This window comes from Neolamprologus brichardi, chromosome 7 (genome assembly GCF_056152115.1).
Source record: "Neolamprologus brichardi isolate AB-2024 chromosome 7, ASM5615211v1, whole genome shotgun sequence".
In the NCBI taxonomy this organism is placed as follows: Eukaryota; Metazoa; Chordata; class Actinopteri; order Cichliformes; family Cichlidae; genus Neolamprologus; species Neolamprologus brichardi.
Window position 1 is genome coordinate 17,756,153 of NC_142110.1, and position 23,431 is coordinate 17,779,583.

At 40.8% G+C, this 23,431-nt stretch overlaps 1 protein-coding gene across 2 annotated transcripts in view; it reads left to right on the forward strand.

Annotated features, from left to right (window-relative positions):
* cntn1a (contactin 1a) overlaps positions 1-15,991 on the forward strand; it is a 63,908-nt gene extending 47,917 nt beyond the window's left edge. For both annotated transcript variants that reach the window (XM_006782533.2, XM_087843257.1), the window contains exons 8-24: positions 868-967; positions 1,273-1,454; positions 1,643-1,767; positions 2,239-2,356; positions 2,648-2,795; positions 3,532-3,659; positions 4,336-4,508; positions 5,246-5,369; positions 7,918-8,079; positions 8,362-8,511; positions 9,114-9,184; positions 10,352-10,586; positions 11,502-11,605; positions 11,930-12,116; positions 12,268-12,380; positions 12,491-12,647; positions 13,812-15,991. In XM_006782533.2, coding sequence (XP_006782596.1) covers positions 868-967; positions 1,273-1,454; positions 1,643-1,767; positions 2,239-2,356; positions 2,648-2,795; positions 3,532-3,659; positions 4,336-4,508; positions 5,246-5,369; positions 7,918-8,079; positions 8,362-8,511; positions 9,114-9,184; positions 10,352-10,586; positions 11,502-11,605; positions 11,930-12,116; positions 12,268-12,380; positions 12,491-12,647; positions 13,812-13,888 — 2,354 coding nt within the window. In that variant the 3' untranslated portion in view covers positions 13,889-15,991. The remainder of the gene's footprint in view (positions 1-867; positions 968-1,272; positions 1,455-1,642; positions 1,768-2,238; positions 2,357-2,647; positions 2,796-3,531; positions 3,660-4,335; positions 4,509-5,245; positions 5,370-7,917; positions 8,080-8,361; positions 8,512-9,113; positions 9,185-10,351; positions 10,587-11,501; positions 11,606-11,929; positions 12,117-12,267; positions 12,381-12,490; positions 12,648-13,811) is intronic.
* The last annotated feature ends 7,440 nt before the right edge of the window (positions 15,992-23,431 follow it).

Genomic DNA, 23,431 nt, shown 5'->3' on the forward strand with positions numbered 1-23,431 from the left:
CGTTTACTTTCATCGCTGTCAAACTCTGAGCTAGTTTTTCTTGTGGCAAGCATGTGTTCAATAGTAGAACACAAGCTAGAAGGATTTGTTCCATCAAAGGGGCCGGGGACAGAGCTGAGCAGTTGTTTGGGCTCTCTCAGGCATACATGTATTATGCCGTGTCTTCTGGGTATGATGTTACATTATTTACCTCTATCTAATTTGTGTGTGTGTGTGTGTGTGTGTGTGTGTGTGTGTGTGCGCATTTGTCCAGGTTTTATAAATGTGTATACAGAATTTTATACATTCTGTTAATGTGTTTAAGCATGTAAACATGAGTCATGCTTAGGGCTCTGTATAAAGCTTTTATTACATTTTATAGGCATTTCTTTCACTTTAATGCTCTGAGTATATGATAAACCTTTGTCCAGATTTCACTGTGTCCCATGTGTGTTCATCAGTCAGCAACGGCATTATTGTTGCTTATATCTTGTGTTTTAACCACCCGATTACTGATTGCTACAGAACAGTGGTTAAACTTAAAGTAACTCAGTTGATAAAGAAACAGCAGAGTCGATGAGACATTCAGAAATCCAGGGTTTTTAAACTGCAAATTACAAGTAAGGATACCTAGTAGGAACAGATTAATACTTCTTTGTAAGATTAAAAAAATGACAAAATTACATCCACAGGAACAAATAACCTAATCATACACACAGTATGGGATATAAGAGTTCCATATATACGCTTTATGGTGAATCTGGTGTGAGATTTTTAAAGAAAACCTTGAGAACAAACAGAAAATTATTTTAAAGTATTTGTTTTGTTAGCATCTATAAACTGGGTTAAGAATCAGAACACATCATAACTTGTTGCTCTTCCACTCAGGTCCTATCAGGAAATACCCGGCTGACCTAAGAGTCAAGTTCCCTGACACCACTGCTTTGGTGGGGCAGAATATCACCCTGGAGTGCTTTGCTTTGGGGAAGTAAGTAAGAGAGAATATGGGTAAACAAAAAATGCTAGATTGTAGACTTTCATACTAGCCAGCCATGTAGAGGTAATCTGCAATAAAAACGACTCTCAAAGGAAAGTTTAAGTGAATATGAACTCAGTTTCAGAGGCTGTTCTGCTCCGTTTACAATGAAATCAGATCCAAACATATCATTCTGTGAGCTCTCAAAGTTCTGCAGCTGCTGACGTGTTTCAGAATGATAAGTATAGTGGAGCATGCAACAAGCGTTACAACTTATGCCTGCTCGTGCATTATTTTCCCCTGTGTGCCCTTTTCAGTCCTGTCCCTGAGATCCGCTGGAAGAAGATAGACGGACATCTGCCGTCAAACCACGAGGTGCGTATGACGGGGACTCAACTGCATCTGTACAACGTGCAATTTGAAGACGGTGGCACCTATAAGTGTGAGGCGATAAACTCAAAAGGAAAGGACTACCACACCGCTCGCGTGTCTGTGGAAGGTAATTTGAAATTTTCTTGTCTTAACTTATACTGTAGTTTTGCAAAGTCTTTATCAGTTGTATTAAATCTCTCCTAGGTGTGCTTTATGGGATAAACTCGTCAGCACTGCTATTATTAGCACTGTCACCAGACAGGGTAAATCTTAAGATTTTTCTCAAACCCCTTATCTAAATGTTCTCACTTGCAGCTTTTCCAGAGTGGGCGGAGCACATCCGTAGCACTGAAAAAGACATCAGGAGCGACTACACCATGTCCTGCAAAGCCAGTGGCAAGCCTAATCCACACATCCGCTGGCTGAAAAACGGAGAACCGGTATTATTCAGACTCATAGATTGTTATTGTCTTGTAACTGTGAATGCAAATGAAATGCTCAGAGCCCTCTCGGTGGCTGTCTAGATCTCTTCTCTGTTCGGTATGCAGCCAAGGGTTGTTACAGGAGCACAGCAGAGACAGGAAGCTGGCACTGTGGGTAGACATGATGTCAGGAGAGTTCAATAAAAAGCACCTTTTGTTTTTGAGCAGGTGCCAGCATGTGTTGTGTAGTGCTCCATAGAAACAACTGTCATCAGGCTCGAAAATGCTCTAGAGAGCAGCCAGTGACAGAAACGTGGGGGAGGTTGCTGGATGTATCATTATGCATTAATGAAATCCTCTGCCAGGCAGATGAACTGCACTAGCCATCATGTCAGCCATCATCACTTTAATTATGGCCATTTGCTTTGTAACAGAACTCAAACATTATGGAAAAAGATGCTTTATTTTGTTTTACTTTGCACTCCACAGGTTGACAGGAAAGAGATGAGATTCAGCAGCTTGACATTTGATGATTCAGGGATGTACCAGTGCATAGCAGAAAATCGTCACGGAGTCATTTATGCCAACGCAGAGTTGCGTGTCTTTGGTGAGTCAAACAACTATCACAACACCCACGGCTGTGTCACGTTTCACGCTAACTAATAGATGCTTATTATGACATGGGGACTGTGCTTAGCCAGAAAAAAAAAAATCTATATATATATTTGAAATCAACATTTACTGTACATGTCTGGAAAACAAATACTGAAAACGTCTGTACAATATGTTAACTCACTACACTGAATGTTTTAGGGTAGTGTCATGAGCGTGTGCGTTCCCGTGTTTAATCTGTGCTCTACCATGTTTGAGATGAATAACCGACACTGTCACTCCTCAGACTGTGCTCCCACATTTGAACACAACCCAGTGAAAAGAGTGCTGGCAGCCAAAAATGGCCGGGTGGTGATTGAGTGTCGACCCAGAGCGGCCCCAAAGCCCGCCTTCTCCTGGAGCAAAGACACTGAGCTGCTTTCCAACTCTACCAGGTGAACAGTCTCTTTCTGTTTGCCTCGAATCTGTGAATATTTTATACATTTGTATTCATTCTCAAAGGCTGGTTTACCAGAGCGTTCCTTTGTTGTTTTTGATTTTGGGGATCTAAATAATTTCTCGATCTTCTAAACCAACTATATACTGTCCACAGAAAAAATCTTTAGTCTTGTTGTTTGTCAGCTTTGCCATCATCAGTGGCTAACATTAAGCTCATTCTCAAGATTAGTGTGGCCGGCCTGGTGTGTAAAACCCTGTGTTGTGCTCCTCACTGGCAAAACAAGCCTAATCTGTAAGCTCTGAGACCCCCAACAACTTTTCTCCCACCCTAAATACCTCAGAGCGGGACTCACTTGAAGGAGGAGCAGCAGGGAAGTTACTCTGGAACATATGCATCCTAATACTCTGGGTGGGGGTGGAGTGGCAATGTGGCAGCTGGCAGGCTGTCTCTCATGCACCAATATGAAAAAATATGAATCAAACACTGCTGCCTTGCTGTTAGTACAAGTTTCCTTGCACAAGCTTCCAAAAGTTCTCCTCCTATTTTTCCCTTGGCAAACTCAATATCCATTAAGGAACTGACACATATTCTGAGTACTTTCATAATTTTTTATAATCCACATATCCCTGGACTACACACTGGGCCACTGACCTTCATATTGTGCTAATAATTTTACACTGCATAAGGCTTTCTCCTGAGTGTGTGAACTATTACTTCTGGTTTCTCCACAGGGTGTTCATCTGGGAGGATGGAAGCCTGGAGATCCTCAATGTGACACGAGCAGACGAAGGCAGATACACCTGCTTTGCAGAGAATGACCGGGGCAAGGCCAATAGCACCGGCGACCTGTTGGTTATGGGCAAGTTCCAGCTGAAGAACAATGTTTAATGCTTCTCTTTGTATCCCTGATGTTTCCAGGACAGCTGTGACTTGCTTTGACTGATGTCAACCTTAGCTGGCAATCATTCCTGCCACTCTCAGTCCCACCAAGCAGTAGCGACCTCCAAATGTCTGCTATCGTTGAGTTATGGCCCTCTTTGCAGGCTGAAAGCAAGCTTTTGTGGGACATTCAGTCGTTACCCAAGGGCAATGACACGAGGTTGCTGCTTTAGATTCAGCTTAGCACGTTTCAGTGAAAAAGAAGAAGAAAAAACTGGGATTGTCTGAAAGAATTAAGAAAAAAAATCCCCAGAGACTGATATGAGCTTTGTTTTCCTTGTTGTTTGTTTTCTTTAGATATGCAGTCAGAGCTGTCAAGCTTTTTATTCTGTGTTTTTACACTTAGCTCGGTTGGTATGTGCAGCTCTTTTCTGCCCTCTTCTGGCTATTTATGATATTTCAGAGTTCTCGCATTTTTTTTACACCCCAATCAAATACTCTACAGTTGATCATCTTTGAACTGTTTAAGTCTATTTTTTTATATAAGTAATCTGCTCTTTCTTTGATTTTCATTTAATCAAATTACCCATGAGTTAAACAACTGACTCTTTTTTATAATCCCTGAGACCTATTTATCTTCCTGTTTCTCCCCACAGACTCTACGAAGATCACCTTGGCACCATCTAATACTGACGTTAAAGTGGGAGAGAATACCTCGATGCAGTGTGCAGCATCACACGATCAGTCTCTAGATATCACCTTCATCTGGTCCCTAGATGGCCGAGTCATTGACCTGCACATAGACAGACAACATTACGAACGCACCACAGTGAGACATCATGTTGTTCCATTTATTGTTTTTGAATAACCCAGGTTTGGCCACAATTGTAAGCTGAAAAAAATCCCCTTGACCTAGAGTTCACGCACATCCTAAGCATATCTGAGGTCAGGTTGATGCACTACTTGGAATACCTGGTATGGAAAAGTACAGTCGGATATAAATGAACATGACTCTAAAATTCATTTCACATACCTTCCTAGGCGGGAATAGCGCACAGTATATCCGTTTAATGGCAATTTCTGCTAACATCTATTACTGTTGACATGACCCACTCTCTCCCGCTCTCTCTCTCTGGCTCTTAAAGGCACTAACCATAAGCTAGTGGTTAGCTTTTCTCATTTGTCACTCCGCCTGCTAGGCAAACACTATTATGACTGTGATTGATGACATCCTGATTTTTGCATGCAGGGATGATTTTCCCCTCGTAAAAACAGGGTTCAGTTCCATTTGATACTGTTTGTGTGGCATTAGCAAGACTGCTAGTTTGATGTATTTTTAAAGTTGAATCTCATATTCAGTCAGAACGTTGACTGTTCAGTGTGCTGAGCTCGACATTTGTGAATGCGAAAAGAGGCTTTGTTTAACTCCCTGCCCACCTCGATTGCTTCAGTTACTAGACTAATACTAATGTGCCATTTTTCCATATTTTATGATGTTTGTCAGGCTGATGCATAGTGTATACTTCTTCTAAACTTAAGCATTGTCTCTTGTGTTGTTTTGATCAGAATGGAAGCTCGAATGGCGAGCTGCTCATCAAGAATGTTCAGCTGAAACATGCGGGACAGTACACCTGCACCGCACAGACCCCTGTTGACAATATCACTGCTTCTGCCCACTTGGTTGTCAGGGGTGAGTCAAGAGTCATGTATGTAAAATGTCTCAAAGCATTCAGCTAACTAAGCAAACACATAATGTATAGTATCTATCTATTTTTGTTATTTCACATGATATTTATGTAATTTTTCTGCACAATTCTCACAGTCTTAGTGTGTGTGGGCCTCCGTTGGCAAACAGTCACATACTCCCATGCACTAATCAGGATTAAGTTACATTACAACATGTTACCTAAAGTCAAATGGCAGCTGGTGCAGTTTTACGCACTGTCAATCACGTCTGACAAAATAAGCCTGCAGGGCCCTGTCGAAAAAGATTAGCTCATGTTTTTGAGTCTTAAACTCCTATGTTTAATGGTTGTTGCTCATTTTGTGTATGTTTAATATTACAGGAACAATTAACATCCAAATATTTTGCTGCCTTGATCAAACTAAAGCAGAAGCTTAGATGACAAAAAAACCACACAATGCAAACAAAAGTAGAAAAAAAACCCTGGTTCCTTCTGCTAAATTTCAATGTTTCCAGGCTCCTTTTGTTAGACCTTTAACATGCAGGTAAAAAGTGCACATATGTTAAAAGAACGTGGCTCAAAGACAGCACAAGTACTGCATTTTGTGCAGCGCATGTTTAAAGAGAAGTAAATCTCTCCCGAGCAACCAGACCGTAGAACTTTTTTTTGCCAGATAATCTGTCAAACCCAAGACTCCATGCTAACAAAAGTGAGGGAGAAAATGTTTGAAAAAGCCGATGAAGGAAATGCCTTGTGTCCTCAAGCATAAGACAGAACACTTAAGCATCTACTGGTTCCACCCTGAAAAGGTCAGACTAACTTAGTCAGATACCAAGTGGCATTAGCATTTCTGCTATGGGACAAGTATAAATGCTGGTGGCTTGCCTCAAGATGGCATTGCTTGGCTGCACGGTGGCACACTGCTGGTCATATTTATCCGAAACAAATTGCTATGTCCACCCAGTCCCAAGTAAGATGAATTGTTTTATAGGAAAGTTTGTGCTTGTTGCTATGGTTGCACAGACAAAGTAAAAATTTGACCTAAAAAGCAATGCTTTTAGTACAGTGCCAGCTCTGACCTGTTTATATTCCAAGCGTAATGCCTCGGGATGAGTATATAATGAATCAGTGATTTCAATCTCTCAGCACAGTATTTCAATGAGGACAGCTGCTGATTTCAAACTTGCTCTTCCAACCTCATATAGATGTAAACATACACAAAGCAAACACTGTCACTTTTTCGGAGGTCTCTGTGTCTTCTTTACTGTAGTTCAGATTGCGGATGATTCATCGCACTTTGTTTTCACCTTCTTCTTCTTCTTGATGACTGAGAACTTGTCTTACAGTGCTTTCCTCAGCGCTTGAAACAGGCCCCAGTGCTGGAGGACAAAGGATCTTTTTAGATAGGAATTCTAGCAGTGAATTGCTTGCCAGTGATCCCTGGTGTGTCTTGGGTGTGCTGCTGCTGCTGTTGCTTTCAGAGCAGGTGTTGACAGATGGCCAGGTGAACGCACAGCGGCTGACTGTGACGTTTCCCAGAGTGTAACCAAAGCACAGGTCCGGGGCTGCTCCTAATGGAGTGCCAAATGCCAGCAGCCTGGGGCGCAACGAGGGAGAGATGAAAGACAGCCATTTATCATGGCAGATGAGGAAGCAGATCTGCTTGAGGAGAGTGTCCAAGCTCAAAACACAGCTCTGCACCTGTAGCCTGTTATTAGCAGGGATTAAAGATAGGCTGCGGAGCTGTTTTCATGTGAATGTATGCGTGCGTGTAAACAGAGTAAAGTTAGGAGTCTTGGAGCAATGTTGAAGTGTTGCTGTGAACAAGGAAAACTATTTACAGACTTTGTTAAACTCTGGATTGTACTCAAGGACTCCTCCATATGGGCTCCAAACTGTAAAAAGCTAAAGTGCAGTGTTTTATTCCTTACATTAGATTGTAACAACTAAGCCTTCTCTCCTGACTCTTGGAGGCGAGGGTAAGCTTAAGGCCTGTCCGGCTTTTGGCTCTCTAATCGCCTTAGTTCTCTCGGCTCACATTCATGATTTGGAAAAAAGTAAATTCTGGCTGATTTCTGATGCTGTGGGTTGGGAGTCTAACCCTGACACAGTCTGGGTTTTCTATTAAGCCATTTTTTTAAGTTCCAAAGGAAGAATCAAGAGGAGCATTAGGACCAAGAGAAACACTGGATTGTAGAGCTTTTGCTTAAGCTTTAGTTCATGTATGTCAATGGGCTTCTAAGCTCTAATGCCTTAATCCATCAGTCTTTGCTGATGTCTTTTAAATAAAACTCTTAAAAAAAAGGGAAATGTAAGGGCTTTGATGTGCAGTATTTCATATGCACCAAACATTAGCTATCTTGAAAGTTTGTAAAGTTTTTAAACAGCTCAGGGTCTAAACTGAGTTTCTTTCCAGTTTGCATGTAGGAGACTTATTGACCGCTTGAGGAAAAAGTCAAAGTGAGCATTTGTGGGGATTCCTGCAGCCACATTTATGTTTGCCTCCATTCTAACAATAATTTAAGCCTTCTTGTTATTCTTCTCTTTGCCCAGGTCCTCCTGGTGCTCCAGGTGGGGTGCGAATAATAGAAAAAACAGACAAAAGTGTAACGTTGCAGTGGAGCCGTGGTGCAGACAACCACAGTCCGATCTCCAAATATACCATCCAGTACAAGGACCAGTTCTCAAACGATGTCTGGAAGAATGCCACTACATGTAAGAACTCGAGCATGCTTGTTGGTAAAATAAATACTGCTACCTTAATGCTGAGCTGGGTCTGGTGTTGTAATATTTGTGGTCATGCCACACAATGATACTATAGGCCTACAAGGTGGTTAATGTCTCTTAAAGATGGCTTAAATATACTTTAGTTATGCTTCGGTGAATTAAAACATAGGACGGGTTCCCAAAATAGAACTGCATGTTTGTTTTAAGGATACAACCGGCATATAATGTTCAACCGTAGAGAGCAATAGCACTAAAATGAACTTTCTATAGTTCCTGTTAATGTAGAGGGGAACGCAGAGATGACCACAGTGGTGGACTTGATTCCCTGGACAGACTATGAGTTCAGGGTCATTGCTACTAACACTCTGGGAACAGGAGACCCAAGCAACCCATCGCCTATTGTTAAAACGCTGGAAGCAGGTAAGATTTTTTTTTGACTTTGGACATCTAAATATAAGAAGGAATAAAGAATCGGAGCAACTTAATAGGTGAAGGAGTGGAAGGGAAAAAAAGAGATGTGGTACTACAGTCCAGCTTTCCGTTCTGTTATTTATTCATCATCATTCTATTATTGCACTGTTTACTTACGTTAAGTATCACTGGAGAAATGAGTCAGCATAAATCCCATCATGCCGCGCTTTCTAGTGCAGAAAACTCACCACACAAACCTCCACAAATGAGCACTTTGGTGAAACTGTATACTGAAATTCAATTATAAAATGGGAATCACAGACTTACAGTAACCTCTCTTGAAAAAATAATCATAAGTTGAAAGTGAGCTACTAGACTCAAGGCAAACAGAAGAACTTGTCCCTCTCTCTGTCTCCCTGAATGGCAACGTTCCCACGTGGACATTTAGGTGTTGCATTTGGCACAGGAGAAGACACTGATACCGCATTTGAAGAGGAAGGATGTTAGAGCAACATTGGCAGGGCTAGGTTACAGCCTGTGTGGTTTGGCTTTGTTTGCGTGGATTCATAGCAATGTGGGCTCAGAGTTTTGCTGTTGCCGTCTCATTGTAGCTCCTGTGGTGGCGCCCTCAGATGTTGGCGGGGGTGGAGGGGCTAGCAGAGAACTGACCATCACATGGACGGTAGGTTGGGATTTTCCACTGGGTAAAGTGGGAAGATGGGTTACATGTTTATATATGAAAACTTGCTAAAAGATGTTTCGTTTTTAGTTCAATTTGTAATAGTCACACTGACATTTAGATTTACGTTTAAAAGAGAGTGGGAAGCCATGTGGTCAGTGTTTCAGAAATCCAATAAATTATTAAAATGAGTTTGAAAAAGGGCACAGAAAGACCAGATAATGCAGATGTCTGCTCAGGATTTCAGTTATTCAGGTCCTCGTAGTCTTAAATGCTTCAGTTGAATCTTTTTTAGGCTCTTAAAGATGTGTCACTTCTTCAAATTAAGTCCAGTAAAAGATCCAAAGATTTTATTGTGTTGTTTGTTATTCACCACATGTGCAGCACATACAGGAGGGCTTATTGTTTCTTTCTCACCGTAGTATAAAAGAAGAAATAAGAAAAGATAAAAGGACACTCCAGGGAATCTATAAAAAGTAACAGAGATGTACGTGGATATATAATATAGATATAAATATATAACTAGAGCAACTTCTGAGATGTACATGGACAGTAGTGCAAATTTGAAAAAAGGCCAATTACACTTAAGATAAGTAATGTAGAATTTTTAAACTGGCAATTAATAAAGCACAGTGATAGGTTTTCAATTGCTTTGTTAATCAGAACAACGAGCGTACCACAGATCATGCAGTGGAGAGGACGGGAATGATAAAACGATCGCTATCGTGAACAAAAAAACAACTCAGCGACTGAACTAATTCATGGTGTGTTGCTTCTCTGCTGCAGCCATTGATAAATTAGCTATGGCTAAATTGTATTTTTCTTGGCTGCAGCATGACCGTTCAATTCCAGAGCAGCTGGAGGATGAGATGATATGTTTATCTTGCTGTGCATGTGCGATGACAAAGACACGGTGTCCACAAAGGAAATGAGGTGTGATGATAGATGAAGGATGAACCAATTGTGTCGTTGCTGTATATAAAACAGATGCCTTACACAGTGCAGTCACTGTATTAAATTGTATTTAAATATCATCTGATTTGTGAAATTTGATTTTTTTAAGTTAGGCTATTTTTTACTTTTGCTATAAAAGCTGGTCAAGAGTGACATGTGTTAAATAATACATTTGCCAATTGCCATTTCTCAATTTATTATTCATTTTGTCAACAGCCTGTGAAGCCAGAGTACTACTATGGGCCTAATTTTGGCTACATTGTGGCCTTCAAGCCCCAAGATGAGCAGGAGTGGAAACGGGTGGCAGTAGCCGATCCCCAGGCCAGGCGCTACGTCCACAAAGCCTCTGACATCCCACCTTTGACAGAGTTTCAAGTCAAAGTCAAAGCGTTTAACGTCCAGGGAGAAGGACCCTACAGCCTAACAGCCATCATCTATTCTGCACAAGACGGTGAGCGGTTAAGAGATTCAGCCCTCTCATCTGTAACAGAGAAAAATGTGCTAAAGTGATCTCAAAACAGCATCGCAGATCAACCTGGTTCTGTTTTATTAGTGTCAGAGAATGAGGGATTGCTCAGTCCTGCTAGTCAGTGCGCCACTGTGAAGTAGGATCCTTTTAATATTAGCTCTCATGTATAATAATGAGAAATATTAATACCCCTTGAAAGTGAACCCATCATCCCCCCTTCTCTTCTCGGGTTCCTTGTTGGGGGATTATTATGATCTACGTAGCATGAACCAGAAAGCTGATAACTCACCCAAAGATGCAAAGCATTTAGCAAGTTATTAGCTTCCACTGACAAGCAGTTGAGATAACCACTAGAAACTCAAGCATGATGGGTGACAGAGATGCTCCTGCTGCCATGGTAACACAATCAGGAAACGGTTGCCTGGTGGGGGTGTATGATTTTTACGGTTATGCCTTCAAAGTGAGCCGTTGCCAGGCAAATCTGTGACCATAGTTGCGTGCAGGCTGGTTGAGCATGCATACAAACCATCTTCCTCAGAGTTTGCCTCTGTTTACAACGTGGCGACAGCATGGCAGTTTAGCATTTTAGGACAGTTTCCTGGCAAGAAAAGACTACACACAGGGTTTAAATGTTCCATAAGTCGTGGAATAGTGTCTGATGGCGGAGCAAGAGAAATGCCACTGAGAGAACAAAAAGCAAAAGAAGCCAATAGATACGTATGAAGAAATATAAGCCAATGTTTAGTATAGTAAGTCTGTGTATGTTAAACTAAATATTTAAAAATTTTGGATTGCTTTGTGTTTGATTAAAAAAAGAAAACAATGAATGTAATTTTTTGACATCCTTAAAACATGGGTCTTGTAGTGAATATATCTGTTCTCTGGGTTTCTTTTTAGCTCCATCTGAAGCTCCTGCAGTTGTTGAAGCCAGAGCTCTCTCTGCCAAAGCTGCCACTGTGTCCTGGATGCCCCTCTCATATAATAATTTAGATGGATACCAGGTCAGTAGAAACGTTTATAAGGCTTGATCACAGTAGTAGTCATCCCTTTAGCTGATTCAAACACCTTCATTTGTGACTTTTTTTTGCTCACAAAGCAAACTTACTTTAAGCACCTCTAAGGAAAACCACAATCAATTTAAATCCATCAAAACACACATTAATACAAACATATTGCTTTAAATATAAAGACGTGCTTTTCTCCCCCAGCATTTCTCAAAAACTGTTAAACTAATACTTACATTTAATAAGGTTTTCACTTGTACAGAGCGCTTTGAAACCAAGATGGTATCCTTGCAGTCTCACCCATGCGTCTGTGTTTCCCAGGTGAAGTACTGGGAATCTGGTCAAAGTGAAGGGCAGGCCGAGACGATTGCCGTGTCTAGCAGGGAGAACCACACTAAACTAGAAAATCTGAGACCTTACACAGAGTACATTATTGAGGTTCGAGGCTACAACTCTGCAGGATATGGGCCACCCAGCCACCACTTCCGGGTCCTAACCAAGAAACCCCGTATGTTGCTCTTTACAGTAGTTTATCATTAACTAACAGAGAAGTGCTTGGAAAACAGCTCACAGTGTTGTGTCTGTAAGAACAGTGCATTCTGAACACAAGCCATTTAAAAATAAACATATTCATGATTGCTTTGTTTTAACTTCACCAGCACCAGACCGAGCCCCCAAAATAATAGCTAAAAAAGTGAAGGGCCAGTCAATAAATATTGCCTGGGAACAAGTGGAACCGATGGCTAATGAGTCCTCAATAGAAGGGTACCGAGTGAGTTTCATCTTTTCATCATTCTTGTTTCATCTCTTAAATAAAAAGAATAGATGCTGAGACCCTTTTTGTTATCTATTAATATGCATTATACATATGTGCATACGCAGGTACTATACAGGCAAGAGGGCCAAACCACAGGCACTCTGTACAACACCTACAAGCGAAACATTGATCTTCCCCTACTTCCAAATGGGAACTATGTGGTGGAGGTCCGGGCACACACAGAAGGAGGAGATGGTGCTACGACCACAGTCCAGATCACAGGTAATAAAGTGATTTTGAGTTGATTTAAGGTCCCTAGTTTCCTAAGTTGGCTTTTGTGTTTAATTCTGTCAACATGCTGTCTGATTGTGCTTAAATGGAAGAACGTATGTGGCTTAAAACGCCTGAAAGAACAAATTTAGAAGAGATAAAAATTCCTTCAAATCTCCTTTTGAATTGTTATCTTTTTAGATTAAATTACTCTTATTCCATGAAACTAATCACCCATGAAAATTCTATTCCATCACCACCCAGGTTTAGTTTCACTCACAGGAAAAAAATAAGACTTAAGTAATTTGATGACATTTAGAATCCATATTCCTGTGGGGAAAGACACACACTTCATTCCTGACCTGCCAGTTTCGGGTGGGATTACAGGTTCAGAGTCTGCAGTAGGTTATCATTTGTCACAGCTAGAGGCCAGAGCAGAGCTGTCACTTCTGGTTACATACTTTAGATTGGAAAGCTAAGATGGCCCGTGACTAAAGCCTTGATAGCCCGCTGACTGGATCCTCTCTCTGGCTGATGGACTGACGGGGCAGGCTGACTGCATAGAAGAGCTTAAGCTTCTGTAATTGATCTTGATGAGAAGAGGAAACCCCTCCTGTGGTTTTCCTTATCCCTTATCATTCAGTCCAGACCCCACCTGACAGCGTGATCTCACAGACCGGGAAATTTCAGCCGTGAGGGATTTCAAGTGCAGGGCACTGACAAATAGGAGGGCATTTAAGGCATTATCCACACAGATGGGGTATATCACACTTCACACTCCAAACATGGTCTTGAGTTTGATGGTTGAGGATTGGTGGGGAGTACAGTATTTCAGTATTTCTGGATGTTGATAACTATAATAATAATAACGTTCCTGTTCCATCTTCTATGTTTGCAAGTTACCAAAGTGTTGCAGTTACTTACGAAGCAAATACTAAGACAAAGACAAAATATATAAAAATATAATTAAAAGCATACTGGTAGGTGTCATTAAGATTACTTACAGTTTATGGACAATGAACAGTTTGATCACCTAACAGGTTGAAACTGATTTTGCAAACACAACAGTGACACTCAGTGTCCCAGTATGGTTAGGTGTGATGTGCAGTCTCATTGTTGTTGTTGTAGGTTCCAGCTATTGATGAAGGTATACCTACATTTCTCCTTCTCTGTCAGGTGGGGGTGTCTCGGCCGCCCAGTCTCTCAGCGTACTCTCCCTGCTCTTTGTGGCTCTCCTCTGCCTGAACCTCTGAATGTAGCGCCATCTTTTGTCTTCACTTCCTGTGAAGGAGACTCCTGCAAGGACTTTGAGCCTCTTTCCATAATCTTTCAGTTCCGCTCTGTAATCTGGGATGCCATGTTCTGGCTCTTTCCTCTGGAATACGTTTGTGGAAACGGACACAGAAATGGAAAAATTGGAAAAAGGACAAAGACATTCCTTATTTATCCACAAAAATGGCCTCTTTGGAGGAGAGTCGAAGGAGTTCTGTCAACTTTAAAAATATGCCTTATATAAATGACTGCACTTATCCTTCACAACAACTTGTTTTAAAACGTTCTGGAAGTGCAAACGCTGCACTTTTGATAGGCTGGCTGTTTGGTCGTTTTAAATCACAACGCTGTTCTTTCTTATTATAAAGATGCTGTATGTTTGGTCTGTGACGTTCTGGAAAATTCTTCCTACAGTGCATTCCATAATATAAGGTAAACAAGTAACTGTGAAGGGTAAGTGTATGAGTTTATAAAAAAATATCTTCACGTGTTTCATGGCTTGCTGTTCGGTGGAATTTTTTTTTCTTAAATTAAGCACACCCTCTGTTAACGAGATACAGTCAAATCAAATCTCAACCGCCTGCATCCTTTCAGACACAGGTAGAGAAATGAGCAGATGATGCCATGCGGAAAAGTAATCAGTAATTGATATTGTTTTACTGTCTAGTATAACAAGGTTTTTTAAAGAGAAGTGGATTGGTTTAACCATGCAATTGCTGCTTACCTCCAAACCGTAACATAAGCTTTACTAATACCTGTGCGCATGTTGACGACGAGACGATTGAAATGGCTCAGAGTGTTCTGATTTTGGCACATTTATATCCAAATACAGAATCCATTGGAACCAACCCACAGCAGCAGGAAGTGCCAACAACATCTAAAGGAAGTTTAAAATGTAAAACTGCAGCGAACAGTGTGTGACTGTGATGAAGGCTTTGCAGAAACATTTAGATTGATGTTCAACCGAGACTGAAAGACATCGCCCGTGATCTAAACGAAATCTACTTTGTTTTGACTGTATCATTAGGACCTCAGTGGTACCACCTGGTGCTTTGTAAACGAATGTTGGCATTTTATTTAATGTGATCAGTTTCCTTTAATATCTCTCATTTATGGCTTTGAATGCGAGTCACTATTAACAGTGAGAGTGAATGGTAGCGACGCTCATGCCCTCCTATAACTGTGCAATGTCTGAATTACCTGTGGCTACTTTATATTTTCTAACAGGATCATTTGCATTAGCACCTGTTTTCATTCTCTAAAATTCAGAAGGTAAGCAAAGCCATCCGAGTCAGCTGTAAGAGCTCATCCAAAGCTCACGATGTTATTCTGAATACATTTTTGTCTTTTTATTAACATATGATCAGAGATATATAAACATTGTCATTTTTTGGTTTTTTAATATTATATTTGTATGTCTCCGCCCAGCTCTGGTTGGACAGCTTCAGAGTTTATTTCTCTCAACTGGAGGAGCAAACGGTACATTTTGAGTTCCTCTGATTTCTCTCTTGTGTGACTGACGTTGGTCATGCTTCTTACATTGTGACGATATCAATGTCCACCACAAAGTGCTTTTTCCTGACTTTTCTTCATGCCACAAAACATAAAAAAAAGAGTTGCCAAATGCATGAATGCCTTGAACTTTGACATTTTTGGAAGAAGCAGCGGCTCAAAATTATAACATGCATGAGATTGGAGAGCAAGTGGTACATTACTTTGCAACACTTCCACATCATAGCGACTTCTCGGCCTCTCGGCTTCATGTGAAACACATTCCATACCTGAGTGGCATCCCTTTACGTCAGAGAAGGAGTAGATCCTAGACTAATATGTTCGTTAGCTGCTAAGCGAGAGAGAAAATCTTAAACTGACTAAAGGAATCTCACTCATTTGAGTTCAGAAGTGGTCCCGCAGTCTGGTACACGCAATGGCTGCGATTTGATAGTATCATTGGTGGCTGTGGCAGCATGTTTGGCTGCCTCCTGGAATTCAGTGCTTCGTTGGACATGAATGGCATATATGAGGGATGAAACTGAAACCTCTCATTGGCTGGACAAGGAACAATAAAAGTGTAGTTAACTATACATTCATATACTGTTCTGCTCTTTTCTTTGTCATTCTTGCAGCAGCTGCTCAGTGAATGCTCATCAACATGCCCCAAAAATGACTTGTAGTGCTTTTCAGTTGATTATTTGAAATGATTTACTATTACAGGTCCATAAACATGGCATCAAAAAAAGTGTAGTTTTTCAAGTAAAAGTATCACGGATAAACACAAACTCTTTATTTATAGGACCAGGCATTTCACAAGGAGTATAGCAGACTTTCAGCTCTAAAATGCTCTATAAAGTAAGAGAATCAAAAAGCATCATCTGTCATGTATAGGCATGTTCTTGTCAGTTTCTGTGTTTGTCCCCCTTTTATCTAGAGAAAAAAAAAGTTTTTCTTTACCAGAGCTGGTACCAAATATATCAGAGATAGTGTTTCAGTCTGGCCTCCATTACAGATAAGGCCAGTTCCACTTTTTCAAGGAGAAACAGCTGTTGGAGTTGTGTGTCCTATCAGGTATTGAGCAGATGAAAAGTAAATTGTTATCACTTCTTTTCTTGGATTAGGTCGAATTCTTTTTGGGCTTTTGGTCATCTTGCTGTTTCACCCAGGGTCCTTAACAGTTTTTTTTTTTTTTTTTTTTACCCCATGTGAAATCAGCTCAGAGAGAGAGAACAAAAGGCAGAGATAACTTTTTTTCTGCCATGATTTAATGGCTTATCAGTCCAAGCATATGGCCTCTGTGACAGGTGGCTGTGTAACACTTTCCACAAAACACACATACAGCAATTGTTAAAGTCTGGTGCTGTGCTCTAGAGGAGTCCTACTGCTCTTCTAGATCACAGCAGGAATCATTTAAATGTAACAGCACTTTTAAAAAACAGATTTACACAACAAAGTGCTACTATTTCATTTGCACCGAGTGATGGTGGGGAAAAAAAATAAAACATGCATTTCTGGAGAAAGGTGTGCAGTCCCTGGACAGATTGTACTTTTGCCTTTGTAAATCTACGCCAGTTCTTTCACAGCTCAGAAAACACAAAACACACTTTAAAGCGGTGCAACAGCTGACTGGAAACAGAATGCATTGCAGGGAGATCTGAAATGTGATGATGTGTGAGATGGCTGCTGCATGCCATGCTGCATGGACTAATGTAGTTGTCTATAAACTGCATTGCCAGTGCCTCGCACCCCTGAGACTATTTTCACTATTGTAGAACTACTGTAGTGTACTAATAAGCAAAGAGAATTAATAGTGGAGGAGGAGCAAACTGATAACTGCAATCATCATTTGGACTGCCTAATTGAAAAGCTCGAGGGAGAGTTAATTGTTTCAGACTATGCGGGATATTGAGCGACCTCTGCTGGAAAAGGTTAGTAACACATGAAATCACATTACAATTAAGAGATATTGCACAAAACGGAGAGAAAATGCGCAAAATAAAATACCAACATGATGATGAGGCTCACTTATATATGACAGGATAACGAATTGACAAATCAAATAAGATTAAATAACTATTGCACATCATACATAACTGGTATTAAATTCGTTATATCGACTGTGAAGAGAAAAGGTTACAGAGATATGGACCCTGTCCAGAAACAGCAGGAAGTCAGGAGGCTGAAGTTTGCTGTTCACATTTGTCATGTGCTGAAAAAAGTGGCGCAGCCCATCAGCTCAGCGAGAGCAACCCAGATCGCTCAAACTTTTCAGTGCGCGCACGCCTTCATGTGTCCAGACTTGTAAATTGGAATAACTTCATCCGAGCTCGTTGTTCCGCGTACAAAAGTTGCCCAGGCAAACTATGTGCGCTGATTGCCCGAGTGCTGGTGTGGAGAAGGACCCAGAGAGCCAAGTTTTAACCCCAGGCGGGATGGAGTCGCAAACAAAGCCACATCGCGGTGAAGGTGTTTGTCAGAGAGGATGCGGTCTCCTGCTGTCCGGTCTGGACGTAAGTAAGGGGGAGCACTGCTGTGTGGAGGCGCTCCGCACTGTCGCCGATGCTTTGGAGGAGAGAAGCGTAACTTTGGAACACAAAGCCCGGATAGCGAGGCTCAGGTGGAACAGGAGGGAGCAGTGCCTTTTAGCCCAGGTGTCAACTCTGCAGAACCAGGCTCAACTCGACGCACTCAAGTATCAAAGGAGGCTTAACCATTACTTGGTGCACATCCGCAGTATTGCAGAACAGTTAGCTGGTTACTGCAAGGTGAGAGGTGATTTCTCTAAGGCTGTTTTGTGTAAAAATGTCATTTATCAGTTGAGAAGCACACAACACGGTGGGACTTTTTTTGGTTGTTAAATGTGTGTTTGTGTTGTTTTATTTGACTGAATCAGAGTGACTCCAGCCTAGCTCCTGACATGGAGAGCAAGGTATCAGATAATGAGGAAATGGCACAGGGTCAAACCAAAGCACACCAGGTAAGAGAAGCACACTGCCCATAACAGCTTCTCAATCAATGTCATATTCAGGTTTTAAGCCCTTTTGCTGACATGGCCGGTAAATGTGGCTGATTCATTAAAAAAAAAAAAAGCTTCACACCATACCGTGCTTATCCAACGTGCCCAGAGGCAACAGTTTGAATTATTAAATGTTAAATATCTGGTAGTATCCACTAAGACACTTCTGGTGTTGTTGAGAAAGGAGGTGTTTCCTCCTGCTGTCTTTCACCTGCTGCTTCTGCTCAGCTTTAACCCCACAGCAAGTTCATTCTGTGAGTAAATGTTGACTGTGGGATAGCAGTCTGTCTGAAGAATGCTTAAACAGTAGCAGGTATTCTCTCATCACACTTCCTGCTTATTTGTCATGTTTGTATAGGGGTGTAGTGTGTACTTTAATTTTGTGTAAGTTTATTTACAAAGGCATTGACTTTATCACTTTCATGCACATTTCAGCCAATCATCGCATCCTCTGTATCTTTTAACTTACAGAGAGTAAAAAAATGTAGGCGAGTGTCGAAACTTATCAAAAGAATCACCGAATGACATTTATATTGAGTTGCAAGTGCACTTATTAATGCATTTACAAGCCATTAATATATTAATGTTTATCTCCTAAATTAACTGACTTCCATTTCCCAAGCCGCAAGGTTCAATCTTCAAGTATCTCTTCAGATGTCAAATAAAAAATTAGTCGATCAGTCTGCAGCGGAAAAGACTGGAAAGACTGGAATTTCAATGTTTTGACATTTCCCTTAAAATGAGGTTTGGTTAATTTTCTGGAAGAACGACTGATGACTTTTTTAGAAAAACTAAAAAGCCCACTCTCACTTCTGTCATCAGCAGTTTGGATTAAATGTTAAATGCCTGTTTTTGTAATGTGTTTTCTCCAGCCTGGGTGTCATTTTTGTGTAATTGCTCACAACCGTGTCAGTATATAATGGATGAGCTAAACTGCGTGGACACGTTTTGTAACTGCTTCTGCGACTTTGCTGCTACAGAGGTTTATTAAGCCCGCCGCTTCCAAATCTAACATTAAGCTCTTGTTTTTGGTAAGCTCACAAGGTAACCTGAAAGTTTGTGTTATGGCCAGGGACTGTGTTGTGTTTAGGCTGCTGGTGGAGGTGGATGGGTTTAATCTTGGTAATGGTCGCGTAAAGTATCTCTCTAATTGCCTGCAGCATGCTCAGAGTGCAATAGACTCACTTTTGATTAATGTGGAAAACTCTCCTCTGCCAGCCCTGGGCAGCAACACAGCATCTATTTTAAGCTCTCTCTTTCTTGTTTTTGTTTAAATACTCCTTTCTAATATGTCTTTTAATAGTTTTTTTAACAGTTTGTTTGCTTCTTTTTCTTTCCAAATGGATTTTCCAATACTCTGGAGTGCTGGGTTGCTGTTCATAAAACATGGTTTTCAATTTTAGAGGAAATCCACTTTGCTGGAAAAGCGATGGGTCTTGTGTCTGTGTGGACAATGCAGCTGGGCGACTAGTAAACATCCCAGCAGAAGTTATGGCTCGTCAAAGACCTCTTTGTGTGGTTGGAAAGGAGGCCTAATGACACTTTATTGAGCCCCTTTAGTTATGCCTGTCACGTTTTCCATCCTAGAATTGCACACATGTAGTGCTAAAATGGAAAATGTGTTGCAAGTTACTGAAGCAGTGGTTCTCTCATTTCAGACAAAGGAGGTAAAACAAAACCCTTCTCATTATGAGTCTGGGTAAAAGAAATATGTTTGAAATACATCTTTTATCCTTGATGGGTATAGCGTGGCCTGCAAAACTAAGACTAATCAAGATGTCTTTTTTCCATTTATTTTAAATTTATAACACTAACTTACATTTTGTTGAATAATTTACTGCTTTACTGACACGATAAATAAACAGGTATGGGCTCCACAAGTCTGGATGACCCATGTTATCTAAGAATGATCTGACAATGCTCCAAAAAGCTTATTGAGATATAAAGAATGCTTTTCTTATTTTGGCGATAGTATAATATTGCCAAAAGTGCTCACCAGTCTAAATCATTGAATCCAGATGGTCCAATCACTTCTATAGCCATAGGTGTATAACGTATTCCATAGTCAACTGTTACTGGTATTACAGTATATTTATTTGTATTATGTCAAAGTGGAACGAATAAAGTGATAGTGGATGCTGAGGTGCATCTTGCACAGAGGTCACCAACTTTCTGCAGAGTAAATTGGTGCATAACTCAGAACTTCATGTGGCCTTCAGATTAGCCCAAGAAGAGAGCATAGAGAGCATAAAGAATGGGTTTCCCTGGCCAAGCAGCTCCATCACAGCCTTACATCACAGAGTACAATGCAAAGCGCTGGATGTGGTGTAGAGCATGCCGCCACTGGACTCTATAGCAGTGGAGACATGTTCTCTGTAGTGACGAATCACACTTGTCTAACAGTCTAACTGACCAAGTCTGGTTTGGTGGTTGCCAGGGTAACGCTACTCGTCTGACTGCACTGGGTTAAGTGTAAAGTTTGGTGGAGGGAGGATTATGGTGTGGAGTTTATTTGCAGGAGTTGAGCTCGGCAATTTAGTGAAAGGAACTCTTAATGCTTTAGCACCGAGACATTTTGGACATTTCATGCTCCCAACTTTGTGGTGACAGTTTGGGGATGGCCCCTTCCTGTTCCAACATGACTGCACACCAGTGCTCAAAGAAAGGTGCATAAAGACATGGATGAGCAATATTGGTGTGGAAGAACTTGACAGGCCTGCACAGAGTCCTAACCTCAACACGATAAAAAAACCTTTGGGATGAATTAGAGCGAAGACTGCGAGCCAGGCCTTCTTGTCCAACATCAGTGACATCTTTTTAAACCCTATGGAATAAGGATGGGATGTCACTTTCTTGTTAAGTTAGTTATTTCTCAATTGTTTCACTTAAATTAAAAGTTAGTATTTTCAGTAGTAAGTTGATTCAGATTTTCAGATGGCATTGTAATTGGAAACTTTCTCTGTTCTTATCTAAACCCCAAGTAAATGTAACTGGTGGTAACTAATGCAAATCAAATCCTGGTTTCACTTCATTATGATGTGGAAAGCCGAAGCCTAGATTGCAGCTTTTATGAAAATAATCTTTCAGTAATGAGGGAGACTTTTGTAATGTAAAATACTCAGATGCCAGTTTTTCTTGGTCAGTGATCCTGATCATTCCTGCAGACAAGAGCTTGCCGATTTGTTCAGTATTGTATTTGAAAGAAACAAAGGAAGAAAGAGGAGAGAAAAAAACATTTGTGAGGTGGCACTGGATGGCGGTTAAGATTGTGACTTTATGCAAGTCACACTGCATTTTTCCATGCAACTCTGAGATGAACTGATCTATTCCAACTGATTGTGTGCTCACTGAATCCAGTCGGTGACCTCGAGTCAGGTTGACAGTTTTGCTATGTTGAAAAGGGATAATGGAAGTAAGGCACGACACTGAAACGGCAGCAGGATTAGTCAGCATTACAAAAACACAGCAACATTCATTTCCCCATGAAGTTTGTCCCATGGTTGTGTAAAACCAGGACCCTCAGATCTACACTTTTGACCAATACTGTGCCCGTGACATTTCAGGGAAGCCTTTTTATTTCTTTTTCTTGAAGTCCTTTTAAACTGGTTAAGAGTGGGAGTGCAGTGGCCTCAAGAGATCCGGCAAATTCTCCTTTTTGTTTATACTAAGAGAAAAGGGCAAAAAGAGCAAAAGAATGGAGAGTACACAACTTAAGTATCAGTGTCATCAAAATCCCGTCTTGCGTGACAGCAGGGAGACGAAAGCAGTTCAGTCTGTTTGCTTGCATAACAAAAGATGATAAGATTGCTTCACAATAAGAGAAAAATCTACTTTCATGTCAGTTTAATTTTGATTTTTTTGTGTCTATTTTGCATTCCCAAATAAGTTGCTAAATGAGTCAATGTCTTTTTTCCTTGCAAGTAAAACAGCTGGCTGGGTTGAATGAAAAACTATCTGAGAAATATAGAAAAAACACATTTTTGCATGTCGCAATGGCAGACGTTTGATGGTGACATTGGTTGGGCCAACAGTTTTACCCATGTTTTTACTGCATGTCTAGACAGTTTTATAATCTCCTTGTGCTCCAATTCCCAAAAGACTTTGCCTAAACAGGAAAAACTGGCGGAAAATGCCTTTATTCAGTGAAAATAGCTTACTTATTGGTTTATAACTTCTTCACTTAAAGGTGGCAGATTTAGAAAACTTGGGCTTGGCTGATACAGATATTGAGTCAATCAATCTTTTCAAGTACTGCATAGAAGTAGTGGAAATGTAGGACGCCATGTTTTGTATGCTTTAGCCCTCTTGAGTTTTTTTCTTTCCCCGTACCTGTTCTGCTCTGTTTGGTATGCCATTTACCCAGAATTTATACCACTTAAAGTGTTTGTTCTTCAGCTGTGAGAAAGAGGGACCGCCCTGTTCACCATTTCCTATTTCCTGTCCAATTTGACAGACACACACAAACTTTGTGCTAAACAAAATATTGTTTTGGATTCATTTCAGATTTTCTGCTTGTAGATATTTGACATAGTTAAGCGCTTAGTTCCTAAACGAAACTTTTAGTCGATGTCTTGCTTAATGTCGTAGTCTGACTTCTCTGCGTATTTATATGAAATTCTGTTAATTGAAGGAATTTGCTGTGTTTTCTTAGGTGTTGGTTTGGTAAATGAGATGTTTTTCCAAAGCTGTGAGGCAGATATTGAGATTAGAATATTCCAGATTCCAAGGGTGTGTATGTAGACCCAACCAAAAACTGTGAATGTAAAACATTTTGTGTGTGCTTGTGTGCATAGTTTATTTTAGCTGTCTGGGTCTGTTGTTTTAAGCAGGAGGTGTGAAAAAGAAAACCTTCTGCTAAAGACCACCGCGCTGCTAAGAAGGGGCACTATGGGTAGCTTGTGCCTACCTGCTGAAAGGGGCCCTTTTTAAATGTCGGTGAGATGTTGGAGAGCCTGGTCTGTGGGTACAGCTGTTTTATTTTTACACCTTAATGTCCTTTTTGATTATGAAGCCT